At 42.3% G+C, this 26,840-nt stretch overlaps 2 protein-coding genes across 5 annotated transcripts in view; one reads left to right on the forward strand and one right to left on the reverse strand.

Annotated features, from left to right (window-relative positions):
• The window catches only part of bahd1 (bromo adjacent homology domain containing 1), a 34,284-nt gene extending 19,809 nt beyond the window's left edge, over positions 1–14,475 (forward strand). For all 4 annotated transcript variants that reach the window (XM_079528902.1, XM_079528900.1, XM_079528903.1 and 1 more), the window contains exons 3-7: positions 5,840–6,249; positions 6,692–6,851; positions 7,193–7,272; positions 9,056–9,147; positions 10,508–14,475. In XM_079528902.1, the coding sequence (XP_079385028.1) occupies positions 5,840–6,249; positions 6,692–6,851; positions 7,193–7,272; positions 9,056–9,147; positions 10,508–10,700 (935 nt within the window). In that variant the 3' untranslated portion in view covers positions 10,701–14,475. The remainder of the gene's footprint in view (positions 1–5,839; positions 6,250–6,691; positions 6,852–7,192; positions 7,273–9,055; positions 9,148–10,507) is intronic.
• Positions 14,476–22,879: 8,404 nt separating this feature from the next.
• On the reverse strand, positions 22,880–26,014 carry LOC306941852 (ATP-dependent DNA/RNA helicase DHX36-like; the record flags this gene model as incomplete). Its single annotated transcript, XM_079527490.1, has 1 exon — positions 22,880–26,014. The coding sequence occupies one exon, from the start codon at positions 26,012–26,014 to the stop codon at positions 22,880–22,882; it is 3,135 nt and encodes a 1,044-aa protein (XP_079383616.1).
• Between the last annotated feature and the right edge of the window lie 826 nt (positions 26,015–26,840).

Raw genomic sequence — 26,840 nt, forward strand, 5'->3', positions numbered from 1 at the left:
CATAGGCCCCTCCCACTAACGTTGCTAGCCAATTACAATTTCAAGTCACACCTGTGATCATGTGTAAGTAATTCGGAGGGTATTTATGCCCCCAAAAAAAAATTCTGCAACAAACGGTTATTTTCTTTGCATTTGCGGCGCCCCCCTATGGATGAAAATGGAATTGCTTTTGGCTTTTGGTTGATTAAACCACCTGCGATATCTGATTCAAATTTGGGGTGGGTTGGACACATTTGGTTTGTGATTTGTGGCGTTTTTTGTAAAATAGGCGCCTCCCACTAACTTCGGAAGCCGATTACGGCCAAACGATACGCACTATCAAAATTCCGCCTGTGGTGTTTTCAACGGAATGGTCCAGAGATCATGTGTACCGATTTTTGTGAGATTTGGACAAAGTTTGTAGGAGGAGGAGCAAAAAGTGTGTTTTGGAGAAAATTCTAAATGGCAGAAATCTATCATGACGCAAATGGGTGTGGCCTATATGGGGAGATGCGTCATGACCCAAGGAATCCAGGGACAAAATAATTTTGAGGCCGACCGATGTAATTATATGATAATTCATTTACGTAATTATTATGAACCTCCCTGCCAAGTCTTGTAACTATAGCTATTATGGTGTCAGAGAAAACAATACTTGAGTTGGACTTTTAGATCTTCCCATGTTAAGTGAATGGGGAAAATGAATTCACTAATTAATTAATATCAATTAAACTATACAACATTTATCTATAGCAAGCACACCATTCCCGATGAAGTCGGTCGATTTGACATATGGCTCAAGTGCGTACAGTCAAAACTGTGGGAGGAGTAGCGTTTCAAAAAAAGTCTTACTCCAGTAAAAATAAAGTGTTACAATTACAATAGTCTGGCAACCACACCAATGACTGAAAAGAAAAGGTAAGGGGAACAATAGTATGGTTGCGCATAGGCAACCACACTAATAGAGTGTTACAATTACAATAGTCTGGTTGCCCTTTGGGCCTGTTTTGAAACCGAATATAGCTAAAGTATAACATCATTCTTAAAACACCAAAAGGGGTTCCCGCCCGTCACTACACCATTGGTTTTTCAATCCCCACACGTGTATGTATAAGTGTTGCAACACTTAAAATGTAGAATATGAATTTTAACGGTAATATCGTATATCGTATCGATATCGCAATATTTGGCATAAATACAGAGATATGAAATTTTGTCCATATCGTGCAGCCCTACTTGTAATCCAGAGCCCATAGAGTATAGACAGAGTTACGACAACTACGTTCACTTCATGGGGCCAGTCCTCTTCTACATAGACTTCTATTGGCGAATAGGGACACCGGAAGTTTACAGAATCTATTGTAGTCGATAGGGCTCGCGCGAGTACATGAACCACGTGACCGGGCTGTTTTCTGCCCCCTCAATGTCGCAACTCTGTCTATACTCTATGGCTCTGTTGTAATCCAAACGTACACGCATGTGGGTATAGGGATAGGGTGGCCTGGCTGGGTGTATGACTTGACTACCGCGGCCTGAATGATTCAGCCCTGCAGCCCTGGTGTGAGATATGATTTGGACAACAGATGTCAATATGAAGTTGAGGATAACATTGACCACTTCTGTGTCTTAGTCATACTTCTCTCTCCTTTCGTTCGTAATCTTTTTTGTCATCAGACGGACAGCTTGGTCATATACTTCTCTCTTTGTTGATGTTTTGTTAACTCATCCTCCTGCCGGTAACCCAGTGGTGGAAAGTAACTAAGTACATTTACTCAAATAATGTACTTAAGTACAATTTTAAGGTATTTGTACTTTACTTGACTGTATTCCAATTTCCAATACATTTACATCTACTCCACTACATCTCAGAGCCAACATTTGTACTTTTACTCCACTACAATTATTTGAAAACTTTAGTTACTAGTTACTTTGGAGATTTACATTTTGATTAGAAAAACATACATTACTGTAACCACTTCAACCCTATATACATTTCGACCATTTGAAAATAGCTGATCTACAAGCTCACAATGCGTCGCATTGTGTGCGACCTCTCTTTTCTATTCAAATATGAATATAAACTGGAAAGGTTGCAATTTTGAAAAAGTGCAAAGTGTGGTTGCCGCAGTCACTTACATAGGCCCCTCCCACTAATGTTGCTAGCCAATTACAATGTCGCGTCAACCTTGTGATCATGCGTAAGTAAGTAAGTATTTTGAGGGATTTATCCCCCCAAAATCATGTTTTTGCAACAATCGGTTACATTTTTCGCATTTGCGGCGCCCCCTATGGATGAAAATGGAATTGCTTTTCCAAATTTGGGATGGTTTGGACATTCCGTTCGTGATTTGTGTCATTTTTTGTAAAATAGGCCCCTCCTACTAACTTCGGACGACGATTACGGACGAAGTATACGCACTACCGAAATTCTGCAGTTGGTCTTTTTATCGGATAGGTCTGGAGATCATGTGTGCCGATTTTTGTGAGATTTGGACAAAATCTGTAGGAGGAGGAGCCAAAAGTGTGTTTTGGAGAAAATTCAAATTTGCAGGATTTTTTTCCCAGACGAAAATGGGCGTGGCCTATATGTGGAAATGCATCAGAAAGAAGAAATTTTGATTTGACGACTTATGGTTCAAGAGTTATAGGGGAAAACGCGAAGTGGGCTGTAATAGCGCCACCATGAGGCCGACTGATGTAATTCCCTTTCAATTAATTTTCATAATTATTATGAACCTCCCCCCAAGTCTTGTAAATATGGCGCTTACGGTCTCCAAGGGAAAAAAATACTTAAATTTAGTCTTCGATTTCCCCATTATAATTCTATGGAGAACTAATTAAGTAATATCAATTAAACTATACAACGGATCTCTTAGCAAAATACAAGCACACGATTCCCGATTAAGCCGGTCGATTTGACATATGGCTCGAGTGTGTGCTGTGGGAGGAGTAGTGCGGCAAAGTATCCAAATGTACAATAACAATAGTCTGGTTGCCCTGTTAGGGCAACCACACTAATTAAGATGGTGTTACCGGTAGTAATACTAATAGCTTGAATTAATATAGCGCCTTTCATGAACCCAAGGACCTTTTTACAAAAAAACAACCAAACAAACAATAAACAAAACGACAAACAACTATGCCATAAACCTGAGAGAATAGGTGTCTTTTTAAGGCAGCCTTAAAAGAGTCCAGTGTTGGAGCATGGCAAATCTACATTGGGAGAGAGTTCCAAAGGGTGGGTGCTGCCACACTGAAGGCTCTGTCCCCCAAGGTTTGCGTGTTTGCCTTGGGAACAGAGAGGAGGTCCAAGAACCGCAGGGTCCGCTCTGTTTTAGAACTGTTAGTGGTCATCCAGGCTTTTATTTCAGTGAAGTAGTTGACAAGGAACAGAGGGGGGAGCTGAGTGGAAGGTGTGGTGCTTAGGTACAGTTGAGTATCGTCAGTATAGCAGTGAAAGCTTAGACCATGGTGGCGAATAATTGGACCCAGGGTGAGCATGTATATGGTGAACAGTAGTGGACAAAGTACGGAAACTTGCGGTACATCGTGGTTAACTGGGGCTGGGTATTCTAGAGGAGTTGATGGTGACAAACTGTTGTCTGTTGGAGTGGTATGACTGGAACCAGGAGAGGGCTATGTCTGTGAGGCCAAGGTAGGTGGTTTAGTTTATTTAGGATCCCCATTAGCTGTTACACCTGGCAACAGCTATTCTTCCTGGGGTCCTCACAGAATAATATACATACAAAACATTTTGAAATAAAAATTACAGATATCACAAAAGAAAAAAAGAAATACATTACAGAAAAACAAATACAGTTAGTGCATTCACTCTAGATTACATTAACTGGTATATTGACATAAACAGAATTACAATTACATAAACAGAATTACAATCGATCTGAGGCGATCAAGGAACATGGTGTGGGAGACTGTATCGAAAGCTACAGTATCCAGTAGGAATGCAGTTGTCCAGTGGTCCAGTTAGCCCTAGAATTAATTCAATACAAGATTGCATGATGTATTCCTTTTTCCCCCCCTATATGTTGCATCTAATTATCTTGTGTGATTTCGGGGGACTGTACAGCGTACTGGGTTTACTGTGAAACCGCTGCACAACCAATTGTTCCTTTTGGGACAGTAAGCTTTACCTTACTGTACCTGCTTTCTGCATATATACAGCCATAGAACACACAATTTCATAACATTCACAGCAGTACTAATTATATGAAAACTTTCTTCAATGAGTGCACACATAATCTCAAATTGCTAGGTGTTTTGCAGATGGTGTGGGGTAATTGAAATCACACCTGGTGGTTTGTGATTACGTATGCGCTCATTTAAGGAGGTTTTCATGCACTTAGTACTGCTGCGAATTCCCATCATTTACAGATGATATGGTCTGTGTGAATCTTGTGGAATAGTGGAGATATTTTACAAAATAATAACTTTCACATGGATTTGATACTATATGACAAGAACTGACCGCCAGTCACAGGGTCACGGCAATTCATTATTGGGTGAGTACACACAGAGCATGACAAATTAGAATGGCCCAGAGGTGAAACCCCCCATAAAATTGTGTTCTTCTATAGCTGTACTGTACGGTATATGGAATATCAGCCCTTCTGGTGGTTCAGTGTACAATAGGAAATTCTACTGAATAGAAAGACACGCATAGTATTAGAGTTTATGTGTCAGAAAAGTGTCTTAAGTGTCATGCTGCCACATTTACAAACCCTGTAATATATTTGCTTATTATTGCTTGATTCCAAATAGTAGAAGTAGTATTGTGTGCGTTTGGAAAGGCTGGTTATGTGGAGTAATATGAATTCCTAATACAGTCATTTTGATATGCATGGCAATGATAAGGCTATAGAGTTAGAAATCACCTTGTTAATCGTTATACCAAAAAGTGTCTCTGAGTCCCCTATTTTGGAATGTCAGAGGGAGTGTAGTGTGCCACAACACGAAGTGTCTGCCATTTGTCTCTCTGTTTGAATGAGAACCACAGAAGCAGACGAGCTACGTAGGTCTTAAAGATAGGGTGAAGTGATCATGTGAGCAGAGCACCAGTTGTGGAAAGTAACTATGTACATTTTCCAATACTTTTACTTCTACTCCACTACATCTCAGATCCAAATATTGTGCTTTTACTCCACTATAATATTTTGATTATTATTACAGAACACACATTAACCACTTCAGCCCTATACATTTCGTCCAATTGAAAATAGCCGAAGTACAAATTGTGAGTACTTTTTCCTCCACTGCACGTGAACACAGATTTTCAACAGGCCTGTGGTCATTTCACCAAAGTACACACTCAAGTATGCATGTGTCCGCCTGTTCATGACCTCATTCAACAGCACTAATTACACATGATCACATCTCTCTCCCCCCTGCGCGCGTGCACGCGTCGCATGGGACAGAATCAAAATTGATATTTGGCAGCCTTGGTGTGAATATTGTGTGTGTGTTCTGACAGAAGCTCTAATTGGCTTTAATTGCCTTCTCTTTTTTTCTATTTGCCTTGGCAGAACTAATTAAGAATGGTTTGTCATTCATGTCTCTATTATGTAACCTCGTTAGAGTGGTTTTCCACAGTGGTCAGAAGGCTAATTCCATGGGTCACTATTTGGTGTGTGTGTGTGTGTGTGTGTGTGTGTGTGTGTGTGTGTGTGTGTGTGTGTGTGTGTGTGTGTGTGTGTGTGTGTGTGTGTGTGTGTGTGTGTGTGTGTGTGTGTGTGTGTGTGTGTGTGTGTGTGTGTGTGTGTGTGTGTGTGTGTGTGTGTGTGTGTGTGTGTGTGTGTGTGTGTGTGTGTGTTACTCTAACCCTCCCTTTCTGTTCTCTCATCAGACGATTACTCATCAGCCCTGCACGACCACCATAGCCCCTCCTTCATCCCCATCTCTCCGACCCCTCGAACCCTCACAGGCTGCCCCGTGCCCACTGTGCCTCCAGCCGGCCAATCGGTGCCCCACATTCAGACACCTCTCTCCGACCCCAGCCAACCACAGCCGCCGCCACAGGTGGCGAGGGAGTGTCCACAGAGTGCCAAGGCGCCCAGCGGGTCGAGGTCTGGCGCTCGTGGCAACGGCGGCATCGGGCCGGCAGTCTGCCCGCCCCACAGGGATAAGAAACAGAAGCCAGGCTCTGCCAACGGTGGAGGACGAGCCGCCATCAAACAGTCGAAGGGCCACCGGCAGAAAGACACCAACGGCTGGCGGGCGGTGGGCCTGCCATTTCAGAAGGAGGTTTTCACTGTGGTACGTGGTCCATGATCAAGACAACATGAAAAAGAACATTTCTAATGAATTGTGACAGCCACAATGATCGATGTCATTGTCACTGGTTTTCATCCCGACAAAACCACAGTCATGCATTACAAGTAAAAGACTTTACAACAGTTTACAATTCCCTTACTAATGCCTGATTTATAATCCGTGTAGCGCAACCAAAATATTATCAGCTTGCAGATCTGATAACTTTGGTTAGCAAGTCTTAAAGGAGAATTCCGGACCGGCGCTTTTCTTACCGTAATCTGATTATACCACTCTGCCTGATTATACCACTCTGCCTGATTATACCACTCTGCCATTATGTACCACTCGTTATTGGATATAATAATAACAACAGATTAATGTAAGAAATGGCTAATTCAGAATTCCCCTTTAATGGGTTGAGGTGTCTGTGTGCTCCGTCTCTCAGGGGGAAGAGACTCTGGTGTTGAGGAAGTGTTTCGAGGCGGTCCAGAGGGATGAAGAGCTGATCCAGGTCAGAGACACGGTTCTGCTGAAATCTGGACCCAGGAAGAAATCTCTGCCTTTTGTGGCCAAGATCTCTGCCCTCTGGGAGGACCCAGAGTCAGGTAGGACACGCACGCACACACACACACACACACACACACACACACACACACACACACACACACACACACACACACACACACACACACACACACATATATTTGTATTTACTATACATGAACTATGATGACATCATCATTTTAGGATGGTGATTTTATTAATACCATTTTGCCTTTTTTGTCATTTTTAACCATAATCTTGAAGCCGAAAATCGCCGATCTGCTGTTTTTGGTGCACGCACCAGCGTAGTCATGCATCATTATATTATTTTAGAGAATGATGGCTGTAATATTGCTTGAAATCTCAATTAGTGTACTCCATCTTTGTGTGTCTTTTTCTTCAGGAGAGATGATGATGAGTTTGTTCTGGTACTACCGGCCTGAACACACGCAGGGGGGACGCAATCCCAGCATGCATTGTGAGGTGAATAGCCCAAATTTATGCCACATTTTATTCCCAAGAGTTTCTTCTACATTCTTTACAGCTTTTTCATACAGCACATTCAGCTATGTTCTGTCAATGCCTTATTGGCAACACTCTGTATTGTGTTGTGAGAAGTTGTTGGTGCTGCTATTAAAATAGTTTGCGATTTTGAAGTTGATTTTGTAATTACACATGCATATGGTACTATGCAGAAGCAAGCAAACAAGCGTGAAACACACACACACACACACACACACACACACACACACACACACACACACACACACACACACACACACACACACACACACACACACACACACACACACACACACACACACACACACACACACACACACACACACAATATATTCCTTTTAGGAACAGCGACTGTTGTGTTTGCTTCTTGTTGTCAGTAATCTCCCTCAGGAACAAACAGAACTTTGTTCAGTCTCTAAAAACAATTAACCACCAAGCAGTCTAACCGTTCATCACAACTCTAATAAACATTAAACACAACCAAGAAGGAGATTGGTAGATCTTTGGCTCCCTTTGAGGGAAGTATTCTTTCTGTTCTGTGTCTGTAGTCTGTACACAGACTTATTATACAGATGTAGTCTTTTGTAGAACATGTTTAGGAGGTCAAGCCTGAAGGCCTGAAACCCTATTGTTTTTGTGCTGATTTAGGTCCTGCTGCTGTTGGCAAATTTCTGTGAGATGGTAAATGGTAGAACCAATGATTGATAATGATAATGCAAACTTACCTGCACAATGATATGACCCTTAGTGGCCTGATGGGGGCGCTGTAATTAAAGGTCTGTTACACTGTAAGTGCAGTTTACTTGAAAGTTACTAAGATAAGATACTGCAGTGCAGACATTCATCTAGCCTCACTCTACTAAATTAGCCTAAAAAACGGCTGAAGTTGTTGATACCTTATTTAGTTTTAGTAGACGGATGGAGCCCACACAGCACACCATATACTGTAGGTACAAAATACTTCTTTATTTATTAGTTAGTCTGACAACGTTTCGATCTTGTTGATCTTCATCAGGTCATGTGAACATACACAGTTTGTTCTTTTATAATAATGAGGTTCCCCAATTGTTCAATCAATCACCCACATTTTGGTGCCACGCCTGTTACTGAAGGTGTGACACATCAACACTGATTGAGTAGATGGGAGTAATGAACAATCAAGAAAACAACAGACAAAACCCAAGGGTATAAAGAGTAAAGAAACCTAAGAATCTATATGTGATACACACCAACTACTGTGAGTTAGTATGACGAGCACATATGCACCAGGTTGGATTAATTCACGCAGGAGGCCAACTTTGAACAAGAGATACTTTGAAAAGTATATTTTTTGAACAATATTTTTTGAGAATCAGTTGTGGAGAAGCAGTACTCCAAAAAGAGCCAAGGAGGTTTCTACAGGAAGTGTCTAATTTCGTCTTCCTGGTTTAAGCCCCTCGGTGTCATGGTTTGAAGAGTATGTATGTAGTAGATTTCTCTTCTTAATAAAAGGTTATCAATGTTACCTTATGTTTTGAAAAGGATTGGCTGAGTTAGACACAAACTTTTCACCACCTGTCGATGTGCATATTCTACGTCCTCTCACCTTATTTAGTTTCGAAAATATTGACCAATGAACTTCAAAGTGGCGTGACGATAGATGTGAAGCAGCTCATAATCAGATGATCAGGGATTTGTCTTGTTTTTTTGGGGAATCCAATGAAGGATTTCATGTTCACCCCCACTCTTTTCTTCTTGTCCCTAGAATGAGATCTTTGCATCTCGTCACCAGGATATAAACAGTGTGGCCTGTATAGAAGATAAGTGCTATGTCCTGACATTGGCACAGTACTGTCGGTAAGAATGGCATCACTATCTTTTCTGGGCATGATTAGTCATGTAAATTGTAAAAGGAACTGTAGAAGGATGAATCGGGGGGCACGGTGGCACAGTTGGTAGTGATGTCGCCTCACAGCTAGAAGGTCCTGGGTTCGATTCCTGCTCGGGAAGCTGTGGGTGCTGGCGGCGTGTTTCCTCCTCCGCGTCATCAGTGCCCATACCTGAGGCGGGGTTGGCGAAAGGGCCTTTCTGTGTGAAGTTTGCATGTTCTCCCCGTGTCCCCTAGGGTAGGTACCCTCACAAAAAACATGCAGTAATCCTGGTCTCTAAACTGCCTCCCCCTGGCCAGCCGGGGCCCCTGATGGAGGGGAAAGGAACTGGTTGGAATAACGTGTTCCTTCCACGCGCTACGTCCAACCAGGGAAACTCCCCCCTGTCAGGTGTAAAGGAGCAACTTGGACACTCAGGCATGAAGGAAGCATGAGTTCAAGTCCGTTGCTCTCCCCATGTCCCCCATATATGGGGACTAGGTTGGCGGAGGGTGTGCAGAGCCCAGGATCACATTAGATAATTGACACAGGGGTGAAAAATGGGTTACAAAATCGTGGGATCAAAAATTATAAGAGAAAAAAAGAAGGATGAATCAGTGCTAATGGCGATCACATTGATGCGTAGGATATATTGGAGGTAAAAGACAATTGTTTTTACAAAATGTGTTTTTGTTAACACACTGAAAAATATGTGGTCCTCAAATGTTTTCATGCCAAGGGTCCTCATAACCCATTCAGGCCTGACGTCGAAATTAAAAAAAAAAGTTTTCTAAATCATGACAATTTTCGGAAAGATTTGAGGCACATTTTAACGATTTTTCAAAAATAGCAGACCTACAAGTTCATAGCGCGCCACTCGGTGGTGCGCTATGAGCTTGTAGATCTGCTATTTTTCAATAGCTAAATTATAACATAATGTTTAAAACACCAAAAGGGGTTCCCACCCAAAATGGGTTAATGGTTAATGTGGTTAAACGCTAACGTGACATGGATGCGTTCCAGGTCTCAATGGGTTAATTGTATGTGTATTTGGCTGCTGACCCACATATCAAAATAATTTGTGTTCCAGAGACCCCCCAGAAGCAAAGATTGAGTTAGAAAAGTTCTAATCTAAAGAATATAATGTTCAGATATTTGCACAAATCTTCACGATAAAACAACAATAGCTCATAACAAGCTCGTACAAGCTATGAGCTTGTAGATCTGCTATTTTTGACTAGCCAAAGTATAAAATAATGGATAATAAAGTGACTAAAATCTAAAAATGGCACACAGATGCTTTCCAGGTCTTATGGGTTAAGAACTCCCGTTTTTCATGTTTGTTGAAGATTTTGTGCCTTGGTGAAGTGCCGCAGCAACGGCGTACCTGACAGTGCCACCTCCGTCGTGGTGCCGTCTGCTGTCGGCCATGCCATCCCCGCCCACCGCTGTGTGCCCGACGACGTCGACCCGGAGCTGGTGTTTGTCTGTCGACACGTCTACGACTTCCGCTACGGACGTCTCCTCAAGAATCTGCAGTAGCAGCACCACAAACAGTATGACCACATCCAGTATCGGACATGAGATAATGCTATTATGGTTTATTGAGTTTCATCATGTTCCATAACATTTGCTAGCTGTGTGTTGCCGTCCACCACCAGAGGAGAGGCGCACTGGAATTGCTGTCGCACAGAGATACAAGTCCCCTGTGGCTCATTGAACCAGAAGACTTGAGAAACGAGCTCTTTTCACAGAGGATTACGTCTCATTTATCTGGAGATGCTACACATTAGGAAACTATGAGAAATAGGCTAATCAATACTTAGGAGAATATTATGGCAATGTAAATGGTCCCTGTCATACATGGTCGCCTTGGTATGAGTTGTCTCTGTGAAGAACATAGACTGTAATCTGCTGTAGAAATGCTGCCGTAGGTCTTATCTTATATGATACTTGATAGATGTTGAAGAGACAGGAGATATGTAAACTATCTCAATGAAATACCCTGGCTAAAGATATTTGAGATGTACCCCTACTCACTTACAGTGGATGGAAGAGTAACAACGTGAGATAGTGTTGAAAGTAAAGCAAGATGAAATTGATATTACTTAGTGGATAAGGACATAATCATATTTGTCATATGCGGCACTCACACAGGCATCGTGTGAGGGTATGTAACCTTATAGGCTTCATAGAAAAGATGCACTGTTAAGTCTTCATTTCTTGCCGTTTTGTCAACATGCATAAGCAAAAGTCTGTTAGCAAAAATGATGTAGTCTGAGCAAAGTTATGGAGAGGACTTTCCTCAACAGCGGGTTGGTTTTAGACACCCATCTATTGACCCTTGTTGTACAAAAGGAGACAACGGCAAAGCTGAGTGGTGTTCTGCCTAAATACGCTTCAACACTAAACATCTGAAAGAGATCAAATAATAGATCATTTTTCATAACATTACACCTTCATTTCATATCTTTTTTTGTTTGTTTTTTTGCACGCTGCTACTTCAGCAAAGAGCACAATTCAAGCAGATTTGTGTGATTTCATGTCAAGTCAGACAGGAAGGTAATTGTATTGCCCCAATGCTAGAAATATCTTGTTTTTATATGCTAGATGTTGGCCAAGTGTGATTTGATCTCCGTGTCAGCCGACTGTATATTTTGCTTTTATATATCAGGATGAGTCTCTCTTCATGGCAGATGGTATCAATTGCTCACATATTTTTAATTTGTTCATGGATGAGGTGATCAGAAATGTATTCACTGTAGCATTTAGATATGTGATGATTCATTCCTGTTTCTAAAAGAAATGTATTTATTTCTGTATTGAGAACATATTATTTATTTTCAAATATATAATTATAAAGAGGTATAGAGTTTTAGAAGAACAAAGTTCATTCCTGATTAGAAAGGAGGTCTAACGTTTTGCCTCTCCCTAGCTGCACTGTCCTTAAGATGAAGCAACTAAGATGTGTGTCGCTTGCAATAGTCTTTGAAATCCACCCTTGTATCTTTCTGTGATTGAGTGAGCTTGTCTTGCACAATGGAGCCAATTATGTCCCGTCTCTTGAGAAAAACAAAAAACCTAACACTTACTTTGGAAGGAAGTGTTTTGGAAGGATTTTAGATACAATATGAATTAGGTCTGATAACTAACAGAGACACCAATATGTCGGACCAAAATGTCCCTTGGATTAAGGCATATTATACTTCACTGCATGACCCTTTCACTGCACAAGAATGACATATTTCCTATAGAAATTGAAGTGAACCACGTTAACCCTTTTTTACAGTGTGGCACATAGGAAGACCTCTTCTAGACCTAAGGGTGTCTAGGGTATGTGTGGCTTTGTCTCTTCGCGGCTAATCTTTGCAAACCGCTGGACCGATCAACGCCACATTTCTTGTGCATGCTTGCCAGTTGGCCGAGGAAGTAAATCGATTAGTATTTTTACACTATTGTGAATTCGCAATCTGCTGTTCCTCCTTATTTGGGCAAGACAGAGGTCATCTAATGTCACCCTCATGACTCCATTAACATGATGTCAGAGATCCACAGGGAAGCCACGGTGTTATTAGACCTGGTCTTATTCAGTTGGAAATACGTCATTTTTTATGAAAGGGACGTTCGTGCAAGACGAAGTATATAAATTACGTTTTGAACCATTTCCTTCTTATTCCCCTTTTTCTGTTCCCTCACTTTCTTTCCTATGATAAAGACTTGCCGCCTCTGCACACTGGTGAGTTTTATACTGTACACTGATTTAAACCACATCGTCGCCCCATGCTCTTGCTATTACTGCCTTATTGAACATTCCCAGCCTTTCATTTAGAAACCGCTTGATTATAGATCGTAGCCTATATTTGTGTAACGGCTGATCTTGGTTCACTGACCACCCACCACCAGGCGCCCCCATCTCATTCTTATCATCTAAATGGCAAGTGACCCTAGATCAGCTCATTTCAGACTTTTGATAAAATGTTTGAATCAGACTTCAAATACCAACATACTCTGTCAAGTCCTGAGTGTTAATATTTACTGTGTGTAAATGTACCATTGTTACACACAGTTAAATTATCAAAAGCTCCGAATTTTGCAGTGCACCTGCCTACTTTTTCTGCTTCCCTCCCTGGGTGACACACATTCAGTTTACTGTTGAATCGGAATGGTGCATTATTATGCATTGGAATAATAAAAAAGAAAAGATTCATAATTCAAATTCAGAAAAGCCTCATGCATCCAATCTACTGTATGGACAAATGACAGAGATGGGATACTTTTCTTTCAATTTGGTCATACCGGTATTAAATTATAAAATGTTCAGCTGACTTGAAGTGAAAAAATGATTGACTCAAGCCCTGGCCTTCTGAAGAAAGAAACCAAAGGTTATTATCATAGTCTCCAGCAAAACTCTGACATGCTTTAACAGTGGTTCTCAAAGTGGGGTGGGTCCCCAGCAAAAAAATAAATAAATACGGCATCACAATCAATACAAGCTCAGCTTGTACATCTATCTTTGAACATTTTGTAACGATCTTGAAAGTATTGGACAATTTTTAATCATTTTGAATTTCTTTAACATAAATCTCTTATTATGGGTGTCCCTGGCACAAAGTCTATTTAGTTGGGGATCCGCAGCCAATGAAAAAGTGTGAGAACCATCACGCTATAACGCTTCCATTTTCGGACACCACAGTTCTTTGAACTATGATGGGGGTGTAAATCACACAGCACAATATAGCAGAGTCAGAGAGAGTCTAGTTCACTACCTTTCAGTTTAGTTCAGGGGAGTTAGCACTAGTATGATTTATTTCTGCAGTTTAAAACACCCCTTTAGGCGTTCCTGACCACTAAACTTCTATCTGCCTTAGGAATCGTTCGACGGTCTCATATGTTTAATTAAGATGTTTGATAGTTACAATGTCTTACATGGCCCCTCGTGCCTCTTCCCAATTCCAAGTTTTTTTTTTCCATTGAGAAAATGACAAGTATTTTCTGTTTTATTGTACGTTCCAAATGCCTTTTATTCTTTTCTTTTTTTGTGAAATGATGCTGGTTTCATCTTGAATCACTTCAAAGAATTGTTTGTACCAAAAAGAGTGAGAAGGGAATCGAAGCGTCAATTTCTGTTCATTCCCAGGTGTACAAAAGATGATACTTTACCATTGGTTCCAGGTGTGAAATTAGTACATAAACTAGCATGGAGTTTGGGGGAAATCTTGGAAATATTATTCATAGCACAGAGTATTTGTATGGTTTAAAATGGACCTCTGTAATATAAGAAAATATTTAATTGTAATAAATAATATATGAGTTTGAACAGATTTTTGTTGTGATTTTTAAGCCCCAAATCAATACATTTACAACTGTAGTAAGAGATACAACTGTAGTAAGAGATTTGTCCCACATGGTGGCATACAGTACTAAGTGAATTGTCAGTCACCAGAGCTTGTCAGTCTACTGGTGACGCTACATGTATAATAGTGGACTCCTGATGTGCCACACATTTTAAAATGATAGTAATTTTGCATTCATTAAAAAAAAATCTGGTGACTGGCAGCTGACTTGCCAGTGGCTGTATACAGACATCAATGCGGCATGGTCAAAGTCTATTCCTTGGATTTTATCAATACAGTCAGTGCTTTCATCGCACAGTGAACAAAATAAGTTGCCACATACTAATTTTGTCCATGTACGGACACATTGATTAGCCCTGGCTGAAACATGTTGACATACAGTAAGTAAATTGTCAGTCACCATTACTGGTGAGAAGAAGAATATTACCGGAAACACACAGACCAAGCCTAAATGTATGCTAGTTGACTCCTAATGTAATAGAGTGAAGATGGAATGCCGTGATTCCCCCCCCATTAAAACATGATCATCAGGTACTATCATTATACTAGGATGAAGATTTGTTTTTCTTTTCTTTCCAAAAAAGTGTACAGAAAGTGTTAAAATTATGTTTTTATGTGGCAACACCCACCAGTTTATTAAGTATACTTGGTTTTCACCTAAACACCACCCACTTGAACTTAAGCCTCGCCCACAGTGTTGTATGGGGGAGGGGTTAGGATTATGATGTCACAAAAATGGTAGCCTCGGAAACCCAGACGTTTTATTTCCGGTGAGTATTTTCGATTGGGCCTTTTGACTCGAAGGCTTTCAGCTTTCAGGAAGAAACCAAAGGGAGGGCATGTATGCACACATTAAAACTCTCTAACCACACCTGGGGGTCTATTAGATTAATTAGAGTAATGTGTATGCGTCTCCATAGACGCATACAAAACAGAAAAAGTACAAAAATCACAGCACTCTATCTTTAAGCCGGCCAGTAGTGTGTCTGAACATCCCGTTCTCTGTGTAGACTCAGATGACTACAGGGACTACAGATGTAAATTAGCTTATGGCTAACTCTGGCACATTTACATGGAAGTGAAAACTGAAATGTTGATTAATGAGCATTGTCCCTGTCAAATAAATAAATAGACATCCAGGTGAAGCAACACACAGCACACAGTCTTCTGTTCATCGGTCCAGTATTGTGTGTTATCATTCATCAGTGTTTATACTGTATATCTTCATTTATCCACTGCACAGGACAGCACATGCAGTTTTACCAGATCATTAGGCCTACTTGCTTCCACATCTCTTTTTGAGGTCGTACAGTAGGGTAGGCTTAAATTTGGAGTCACAGTGCATTTAAAAAAGTATTCAAATAAAAATTCTGAATAGTTTTTATTTTTCTTTCCACTGTGTGTGTGTGTGTGTGTGTGTGTGTGTGTGTGTGTGTGTGTGTGTGTGTGTGTGTGTGTGTGTGTGTGTGTGTGTGTGTGTGTGTGTGTGTGTGTGTGTGTGTGTGTGTGTGTGTGTGTGTGTGTGTGTGTGTGTGCGTGTGTGCGTGCGTGCGTGCGTGCGTGTCTTTAGATCCAAAATGTGGTCCTATTTCTGAGATGAAAAGTCTGTCAGTCTCTCTCTCACGTTCTCTTTGACCTTGAAAGAAACTTGCAGAATGTTGTCTCTCACACAATGCCCAGGGTGTCGATGCCTTACGATGCCCTCCCTGCCGGATGCCGCCTTCCGCCAGTAGGTAAAAGTACACAATCTGCCAGATTCCCACCCGTGAACACTGCCAGTTGCATCCAGTAGCACCCTGCCAAGCCACGCCAGAGGAGGCACTGCTTCTGGGAGTCTGCAGAGGTGAGTGTCTTACCCCGTATCTCTATGCCCTTCAGATTTAGATACACAGCAGTTAAGTTACAAACTTACAGGTATGAGTATGAAAAAGAAAAAGTATTGTTGGCACTCCTCTGACTGACTATATTTATCATTTATTTTTCAGGTTTACTGCTTACTCTAATCTCGCATTTGTCACTCTCTGGATATAAGAGCATCTGCTAAAACTGTATATATCTATGCAAAAAAAGAAAAGAAAAAACATTCGGTACGTAGCAGATTTGGATTATTATTTCAAAACATACATTAACCACTTCAGTACTAGGCTATATACTTTGGCTATTTGAAAATAGCCAATCGAGTTTGTAGATCTGCTATTTTCAAAAGATTTCTAGATACATTTTTGTATTTCTACCTTGTAGTATTAATACTTTTGTGATAATGTACACATTATCATTCACATCGCTTTCTCAATCTCTTTTTTTTAAACAATGCATACTGAAAAAGAAACAAAAAAGACAAGCCACACAAAAAACATACTTTTACTTAAGTAAAAAAAAACATTTTTGGGGTCATGATGATGTTCTCATGTCTGTGAAAAATGAAAAGAAATTGTATTTATATCAGCGAGATGACAACGCTTTACCCTAAACAAAAGGTTTGCCAGTTTCACGACTCGCGTAAAAGAAAATACCATTTATTTGTCCTACATTTAAAAAATAGCTTTTATACTGTATATATTTCTATATTATTTTTAACAATTTGTTTTTTAAAATGTTTTATATTTTTTTAAAGAAACATCTAAGAAATACCATGAATAAAAAATAAAATAAAAAGTAGTGAAACTAGCTGATCTACAAGGCCGCAACACCTTGTAGATGCACCTTGCGAAGCAGTGTGTTGGTAGATCTCCTATTTTCACTAGTTTGGGTAGCTGGCAAACGTCTAATCTCTCTTTTTGATCTCGACCTGAAAGGTTTGGGAAACACTGGTCTATACAGTGGACAGGTTATGTGATTATGTGGTCTGCTAAAGCTACAAATGTCATCTATGACGTAAGTCATGTTCAGTATATAAAAAGATTGTAATTATTATTGAGTGGTGTAAACCACTCCTACAACTGGCTTTCTTAGTTTGTCTGTCTGTCTGTTCGTACCAAAAAATGAGCATGGTTGCTATGGTCACTCAGTTCACACGGGTGTGATTTTTATTCTTATGAAAACAAATTGCCAGGGTCTTGTCATGTTGATAGTAATAGCTGTCATTAAAAGTCCATAGACTTGGCTGCCACATGACTTAATTTCTGAAAGCCAGACTGGGCCTAATAACAAGCATGGCTTCATGTGGATCTTGGACTTCTTGTGGCTAGTCCATGACGCCTGTCGTCTATGGTAACTGGTGTCCATAGACTCCAGAATTGGGCAATGTTTCAGCTTATTTCACACATATTATTTATGCCTTCAGTACTGCAAGCATGACTTGCTCATCTAGTAAGTCTACCTGCTGCTTTGCTCAACTGTTGATGTCTTAGTGGGAGTACCTCCCCCCCTGTCTGTTTTAAATAATTATTTATATTTCTTCATATGCTTCTGTTCTGTATATTTCTTCGTGTTTTTCTGTTCTGTTGTTTTTGTTCTTCTGCATTTCCCCTTTCTTTTCTTTTTTCACTCACCATTGTACACTTTTGTTACTCTGTTTGCTTGTTTGTTTAATTATTAACACCCTTATGTGCTACTGCTGTATATTTCTATGCACTAAAATGAATACATAAGTGTCCCCCTGCCCCATGGGCATAGGAGGGGCTGGCACCCCTCAAAAATGTTCGCAAAATGCAATATATATTCAGAAATTGACTTCCTTGGCTTACTGACAGTGCAGTGTTCACAAGAATTGCGAGTGATTTGCGAGATTTGCCACGAGCAGACAATACATTTTGGGGCATACATACAGACAATCACTCTTCTAGATCTTGCCCCTTAAGTGCTACCATAAAAAAGAAAATCAAAGATCACCCGTTATTTGTGGTTAGACAAGATCTTGAAGACTTGAACACCTTGGAACCTTGGTATGCGATGCGAGTAGACTAGCCGACACCAACTCAGGACTCCTGAATCACTGCTCTCCTCACCCTCCTGTCTTGAGCTCCCCGGTTGCGGAACCATGGTATACCCACATTGTGTCCTGCATCACCAGAGTAGGATGGTCCTGCTCTTGACCAGACTGGCCAGACTGTTCTAAGACATTTTTGAGCCCAAGAGCCTGGCCACCTCATCGCTCTCGCTGGGATCCTCCTGGTCAAGGATTATCTTCAGCTTGAGGACTGACTGATTTGAGCTTCGCCACGTCCTTGCTCGCTTACCAGCTCAGTGGCCTTGTGGTTAGAGTGTCCATCCTGGGACTGGGAGGTCGGGGTGCGATCCCCGGCCGGGTCATACCAAATACTCCCTGCTTGGCACTCAGCATCAAGGGTTGGATTGGGGCACGTCCCTGTGACATACTAGCATCATGTCCAGGGGGTGTAGTGTACTACATCAAGTCCCTCACGCTAAGGAAACAGCCTCATGGCTCAGCAAGGCTTCCTTACTTACCTCCTCACTCTCTCTGGGATCCTCCTCTTCCTGTGCCTCCACCGAGGGTTCAGGGCTGGCAGCTGCCGCAGACTCATCCTTGACCACTGCTATGGCAAAGGCGGCGCCTCCTACGATGGCTTCTGTGGTCCTAGGGGGACATTTCCCTTTCATTTCCATCTGACACTCCTGGCCAAGCTGTTCAAAGAACTGCTTGAGCTTGGTGACTCTCCGACGTTTCTCACTCTCTCTCTCGTCCTGTTCGAAGATCTTCTTTAGCTCGAGTACTGATGGCCATTGTGGCACTGCATGTGCATACATTTTAATTTTGCAAAGGTTAAAATGTAATTTTGATTTTCTTTATATATATTTTGTAAAACAGTAAGACTTTAGTATAATATATAATACACCTAATATTGCTATTTGATCAGTCTCTGTTGTTAAAACATTATGCTGAAATTGGGGTGTTCTATATACACACACTTTGTGACATACCATGACATCACCAGCTGTTGCCATTAAGGACTTACGTGTTTCTATGGCCTTTTTGTAGTACAGTAGGTGTTCTTCATTGCTCCGATGTCAAGCTAACTAATGCAACGTAGACTGTGATAAAACACCCTCGTAATAGTATGACAGTTTATCCACATTCAGTTATCCCACCTCTGTACTCCTTCGACATGCCAACCACTCCTATATTTCTTGAAAATATTGCTTTAACTTGTGTTGTCGTGTTGTCCCACAGTATCTGTGGAAAGTCTTCTTTATATTTGGAGCCCGCCTACAGTACCCGGTAATCTACAACTAACATACATTCACACACACACAGAGACCCTTACCGTATCTTCTGTAAACCAGATAAATAAGTAAATAAGCGAACATCCAAACCTTTTAATTAACATAAATGTAATGAACAAACTAGTGTAGTAGTATTTTGGTTTTGAATCCCTGGTTCGTTTTTTGTTTTGTTTTGTTTGCAAGGAGGGGAAAGAAAATATACATATTGCACATTCCTCTCTAAGGAGGTTCAAAGCACCACTTTATCACAGCCGGCGAATTTACAGCGAAAACAAGTGACAGGACAGTTTCCCTTGACAACTAGAAGAACTTAGAAGAACAAAATCACACTGGTCACATTCTGCATAATATTCAACTTGATGTTTTAAAGGCATTGCCAATGCCAACTTGCTGGTTCTCATACATCTGTCTCTCATTTCTGAATGTTTGGTGTGTTGCCAGCAGCATCGCTAGTGAACAATGCTGGCACACTCCTTTCATCTGTCTTTGTTGTTGTATTTCACAGAGAAGCTTAAGGCTTCACTCACACGGTCACAACAGATTGTTGTATAGCTGATGCATGAGACTTGTTTACTGATGCAAGCTCGCAAATTCGCAATTCATTTCCAATGGGAGTCACATGGTTTGACACAACATTTTTGTTGTATGCTAGATGTGAAGGTGTGAGTGAAGCCTAAGGCTTCACTCACACCTATACATCTAGCATACAACAATGTTGCATGGTAGATGTAAACAAGTTGTAAGTGTCATGGCCGCCCCAATGCATTTCCAATGTAAGTCACATGGTTTGATACAACATTTTTGCCTACAAGCTGATGTATGTTTGTTGTATGTGTTTCGACTGCCCCCCTCCCCCTCATACAACACGTTTGTCTCTTCAAACCACGTGACTCCCATTGGAAATGAATTGCGAGCTTGCAACAGTCAACAAGTCTCATGCATCAGCTATACAACATTCTGTTGTGACAGTGTGAGTGAAGCCTATGTTCTCAAACATGTTGGGCTTTAACGGCTTGTGTGTACAGCGTGCCTCGCTGTCAGTGTGCCTGTCTTGTGGTTCAATAACACAACCTTACCCTCTCACCATCATTGTGCTCTATCGCCCGCTAGGGACACTTGGGAACTTCCTGAAAGAACTAGATTCTCTGATCAGCTCCTTTCCGAAGGATGGCACCCGACTTCAACCTATCTGCTGCAGAGAGGTATCTTCCTGTCGAAGGGTACGTCCCTTCTGTCTTCAATCAACGTCTCCCTGTCTCCTTCCGTCTCCCTGTCTCCTTCTCCTCCCACTCATAGAGCTGGTATTGGTCCTTGTGTTCCTTGTGTTCTTCAGAGGCTGCTCTCCCTCTAACCTCTGTTATACCCCCTACATATCTCTGATCACCACTTCATCTCCCTCTCTCTTTACCCAGCAAGCACGGTCAGGACCTGGACGAATTAGTGACGTCTCTATTGGGGCCAGATCAAGTCAAATCAAGACTAGTCAAATCTGTCCCAGAATATCATCTGATTTCAACCAACATAAATTCTGCCCACTATGTATCAGGGAGTCGGATTGAGGCTAGATCAACTTAAGTAACTATCATAACTAGTGAGATCTGGCCCAGAATAATCTATATTCTTTCAACTGGTGAAGACGTCCTGGAAAGGACGTAAAGATCATCCCAATATGGGCTGTGTTCTGGCCTAGTCCTGAACGTCACCGGAGGACGTCATCATGGTGTCATCATGAAGTAATTTGTGGCTTGCAGGGTCTCTACTACTCTCGCACCTAAACCTGAGCTCCTTAAACCACTCCCCTCTCTCGTCCTCAATCTTCTCTCAACCCTCCTCTGAGTCTTTCCCCTCCCTCCCATCTGATGCTGCAACCTCATCCTTTCTCTCTACTATCCCATCTGCATTTGACCGTCACTGTCCTCTCTTCCAGGCGAGTTTGCCGGCTCCCTGGTTAATCTGAAATCCTCAGAGCTGAACCAACACATTTCAGGGCAGCTGAAAGGAAGCAATCTGAGAACCCATCGACAAATAAAGGAGAAACAGCACCCTCTTTCTACGTGAGTCAACAGTCTGTCTCGAGAGACTAGAAAGGAAGTGACACAAAACGGAGCAACCAGATGACCTATCCCACTTTCACTCACTCCTTTCTGCCTTCTCCCTCTCACTATCCACTGCCTCTTTCTACCATGCTAATATAAAATCCTGTGCTCTAACCCAAGAAAGCTATTTTCCACTTTCTCCTCCCTTCTTAAACCCCCTCCCTGACCCCCACCTTGCTTTCATCCTCTCAGCTGATGTTTTTGTCACCTACTTTGAGAAGAAGGTTGATGACATCAAAGATTCCTTTTCCCATCTTCCCACTAATCAAGTGTCTTCTCCTCTCTCCAGATAAGGTCCTAAAACTAGTGACCTCCGCTTGACCTACCACCTGTCCTCTTGACTCCACCCCTTCCACAATCTTCCAGGCCATTGCACCTGATCTGCTCCCCTTCATTACCTCCATCAGCACATCTGTAACTTCGGGATTCAAACCGGCCCACTCCACGGAAACTGCACTCCTTGCAGTCATAGAAGCAGTACATCAGGGGTGCCCGAAAGGTAGATTGTGATCTACCAGTACACACATAATGTACAGGTAGATCGCATGACATACCCCTAAAAATATATAATTTAAATAAATAAATAACTATTCGTGACATCTGCCACTTGAATTTAGGTGACCTAATTCGCTTGATTGATTGACATCAAAAGGGCAAACCCACAATGCAATACTTTGTTTTCAAGAAACGTCAGTCAAACGTCAAAATTACAAAGTTAAAAAAACCCTACCAATTCCATTTCCCCCCGCTATTTCCCATTCCAAATGCGTTTGCCTAATATGTAACTATTTTCAGCAAGGGGATAATATATATATTTTTGGGTGGGTACTACTGGGTAGATCTGGTTGAGCTGGGCATTTTGAAAGTAGCTCTCAAGTCTAATAAGTGTGGGCACCTCTGCACTACATGCTGCAAGGTCAGCATGTTGCCAACATGTTGCCAACATGCCAAATTCTTCCAGCACTCGTCAATTACATGGCCGTACTAAATCGAATGCTTATCCATACCGAAATGGTTCAGTACGAATATCTACTGTTACACCCTTACACTTTTGCAACTACACATTTCTACTCAAAAGGAGCAGACATTAGTAGCCTGATCTTCTGTACCCTGAGAGGTTTCCGCCACCCGTGGACTTGTCCTGGTTGGTGATGAGGTCAGCAATGGCTGTAATAATGGCACAATCTTTGGACTGGCGGTTATTCCAGTCCACAGGAGCAGGGCTACGGATCTTATCCTCAAGCAGGGAATCCAGCTCTCTCCGCAGACTCTTGACGAGGTGAGCGATGCGCTTGGGGGACTTGAAGACGATCCACTGGTCGACAGCGATGGTCTCATCATGTCCATCTTTCTGGATAGTGATGTCTCCTCCAAAGAACAGCAGCGAAAACGGGGACACCTCTGTACAATCATACAGGAAGATAGAACTGGTCCTCATCTTGAGGTGGTAGATGAGCCAGGTATGGTTGAACTGAGTTTCCTCAACATTGACAGACTTGGGGTGGATACACACCTTCCCATCAGACTGAGTGTACACATTAACCCCTGGCCTCTTCTTGCTGTACTTTGGTCTTATCATAGCCACCTTAGGATATAGACCAGCCACAATCACCGCCTTGACCAACTTCTCATTTTCTGCGTTGACATTGGACTTGTGGTCTTTGGGGTTGCTGCTACTGACAAAGCCTATTGACATTAGGTGCTCAGCAAATTTACCCTTCATGTCGTGCAGCATCTGGAGGGTATTGGCTGATAGGAAGTGTTCCCAACAGTAGTCCCTCTCATACCTGGCTCCACGCCCCTTAGCCTCCTCCCAGCCCCGGAAGGCATTGACAATAGTTAGATGGTCACTTTTTGAATTCCTGGACAAGATTTTTCTCTTCATGTCTGCCATCTTCTCCTTGCCCAGAGGTATGAAGAAAGGATCTTTGAAGCTGAGTGAGGCAGCGATTGTGAGGACAGGGTCAAGGCAGCCCAGCAGGGCCCCAAACAGGATTAGTTTCCCGATGTGCGGCTCCACAGGCAGACGCGCCAGGTGATAGCCCAGTGCTGTCAGATTCCCAGCATTGTCCAAGGCATTCAGATCTACAAGGTGTTTAATGGCCAGACTGACTGCCTTTTCAGTCGGAGGGTCCAGGGCTTTAGCCAGGAACTCAGCTATAGGCCCCAGCTTTAGGATCTTGATCTGCAAGCAGAGCTCCTCCAGTGGTATTCGCATGATCTCTGGGAGTTGATAGGAATCCATTAGGCTAGCCCTGAGACTGTTGTATAAGTGATAGCACTTTCCTGGACACACCCTGCCAGCACGTCCTTTCCTCTGCTTGGCATTGGCCAGGCTGACCCAGTCAGCTGTCATGGTGCTGATGTTATTGTCTGTGTCATAGTTGGTCTCTTTGATCTTCCCTCCATCTATCACAAACACAATGTCATCGATGGTGATGCTTGTCTCAGCTATATTGGTAGCAATCACAATCTTCCTTACACCAGGGGGAGGTCTCTTGAACACCTGAGTCTGGTTCACCATAGGCATCAGGGAGTGCAGTGGAATAATGACAAACCGATCTGATCTGAACATCTGCTGAGCCTTTAGTAGGTCATGAAGACTACTGATGTCACTCCAACCAGGCAGGAAGACCAAGATAGCTCCTTCCTTCTCGTTGAGGGCAATATGGCGTATCAGTTCCCTGATTAACCCCAGGTCAATCTTGTCATTATTGTTCAACATGTCCAGCACCTCAATTGTGTTGTCAGAGTATCTGCCATGTAGTGTGCGCATAAAGCAGGGAAAGCTCTCTTCATATTTAGCCTCTATCTGCTCCCTCTCCTGTTGGTACAGGTGCCCCTGCATGAACTTTCTGTTCCTCGAGGGCCATCTGTCCTGCCTCTGGGGGCGATAACGCGTCATCTCCACCACATCCTCCAGGAGGAACTCCTGCACTGGGAACGTCAACCCTGGGATGTGGAACATTGGACAGTCGTCAAAGTATTTGGAGAACTTTACGGCATCGAGTGTGGCACTCATGAGGATGACCTTGAGGTCCTGTCGGACCATGAGCAGGTCTTTCACGATGGTAATGAGAACATCAGATTGGAGGTTCCTCTCGTGTATCTCATCCAGAACAAGGTGGGTGATCGTGGACAACAATGAATCGGAGCGTAGCCACTGAAGAACAATGCCTGTTGTACAGTACAGCACAGAACCTTGTTTCCGTGGTAAACGGCTTTGCAGACGAATCTGATAGCCACAAGTATTCCCATACCCAACAGTTTCTGCCCTTTCCGCTGCCACACGCTCTGCTACAGAGATGGCACTGATCCTTCGGGGCTGAGTGCAGACCACCCTGCAGAGGGAGCCCATTCCTCGGTTGATGTAGTCGTCAATGATGAACTGAGTGACCTGGGTGGTCTTTCCACAGCCTGTCTCCCCACTCACTACCAGGACACTGTTAGAGTTGATCAACTCTACCAGTTCCTCTTTCTTGGTGTAAGACGGCAGTTTTTCCCTGAATTTCAGCATATTCTGGTACTTGGGGTCACCCTTCTTGCTGTTCAGATCTTTATTCAAGAAGTCATCCAGTGTTTGGTTTCTGACCACTTCCTGAATCAGGTATTCCATATCCTCCTTTTGCCCAAGGACTTTCCCTGTCTCATCTTCTACATCATCCCATTCCCGCATGTTAGGGGGTTCATCTTTGACTGCCATCTGAGTGAAGTAACATGATTTGTTAGGTCTGTCCTCCTGTGCAGCACTAACTCTCTCTTCCAACTCTTTCAGTTCTACCTCCATCTCCCGTTCATCATCTTCAGAGACATCTCCATCAACGTAACTGTGACCATATCTACGAGTTGCATGCCAGTTGGCAGATGTGGTGGGTCTGTCATCTCTGCTGTGTGTGTCGGGGGCAGAGTGGTCATTCTGGACAGATTTAAGCAGATTGTTGATATGTTGCTCTCTGGCCGCATCCATCTGCACCACCGCTCGTGAGCTATGATCAGCCTGCTTCCTCCTGACTGCTCCATACCTTGCGTAAAACAGACCAATCTCACGTCCCTTCAGATGTGGTGGTGGACGTTCTCTCCTGTACTGGTCATCATGAGAACCAAAGTTGGAATGTCCCTTTTCCCATCTGTCACTGTTTCTGTGCCCGTACCGCCGATCTCCTGTTCTGCGCCTTTTCTCCCACCGGCTGCTGCTATTTTCATCATCATAACTCATATTCATGACTGTGTTGTACAAATGGTATGGGAGCTGCTATTACAGTACACACATTTGTGACATACCATGACATCACCATCCATTATGGAATATGGCACCTCTAGACGTCTAGACAAGCATTGTCTAGACTGACACGCATTTGCGTGTCCATCCGTTCCATCCGCTACTAATCTTGCAAACCATATTTAGGCGTCATCAGTGTGACATCATCAAGTAAGAGATCCACAAGGAATTAATTAGACCCTGTCTTGTTTTAACAGCGTAACCCCAAGGAGACGAGCCATCTAGAAGAGGGTAGTGTGTGTGTGTGTGTGTGTCCACAGGCTAGCTAATCACACAACTTGATCAGCACAATATTTTTGTGCATATGCTGCCAGTAGGCCAAGGAAGTACATCCCTGAATATGATTCACATTATTGTAAAATATAAATATTTATATAAATATACATATTTTTGTATGTGAATATTTAAAAAATCACACCCGTGTGAACTGAGTGGTGTAAGGTCTTATATAGACTGATCAACTGTGGTCTGACGTAATGAAATCACACCCGTGTGAACTGGGTGACCATAGCAACCATGCTCATTTTTTGGTACGAACAGACACGTAAACTAACAAAGCCAGTTGTAGGAGTGGTTTACAGTAACCACTCAAAAAAACATTTGTGAATACATAATCTCAGACCTACTGTCCCTCCATTTTGGGAAAGACTGATGTCATCAATATTAAGTAAATAGGCCTTGTCTTAAAAAAAGACTTAACCTTTTTTTGCCCCTCCACAGACATTTCTTTGTGTCGTCACTGCTGTTGTATCCTACTGGCTCACCTGCA

This window comes from Electrona antarctica (assembly GCF_951216825.1).
Source record: "Electrona antarctica genome assembly, chromosome: 18".
Taxonomy (NCBI): domain Eukaryota; kingdom Metazoa; phylum Chordata; class Actinopteri; order Myctophiformes; family Myctophidae; genus Electrona; species Electrona antarctica.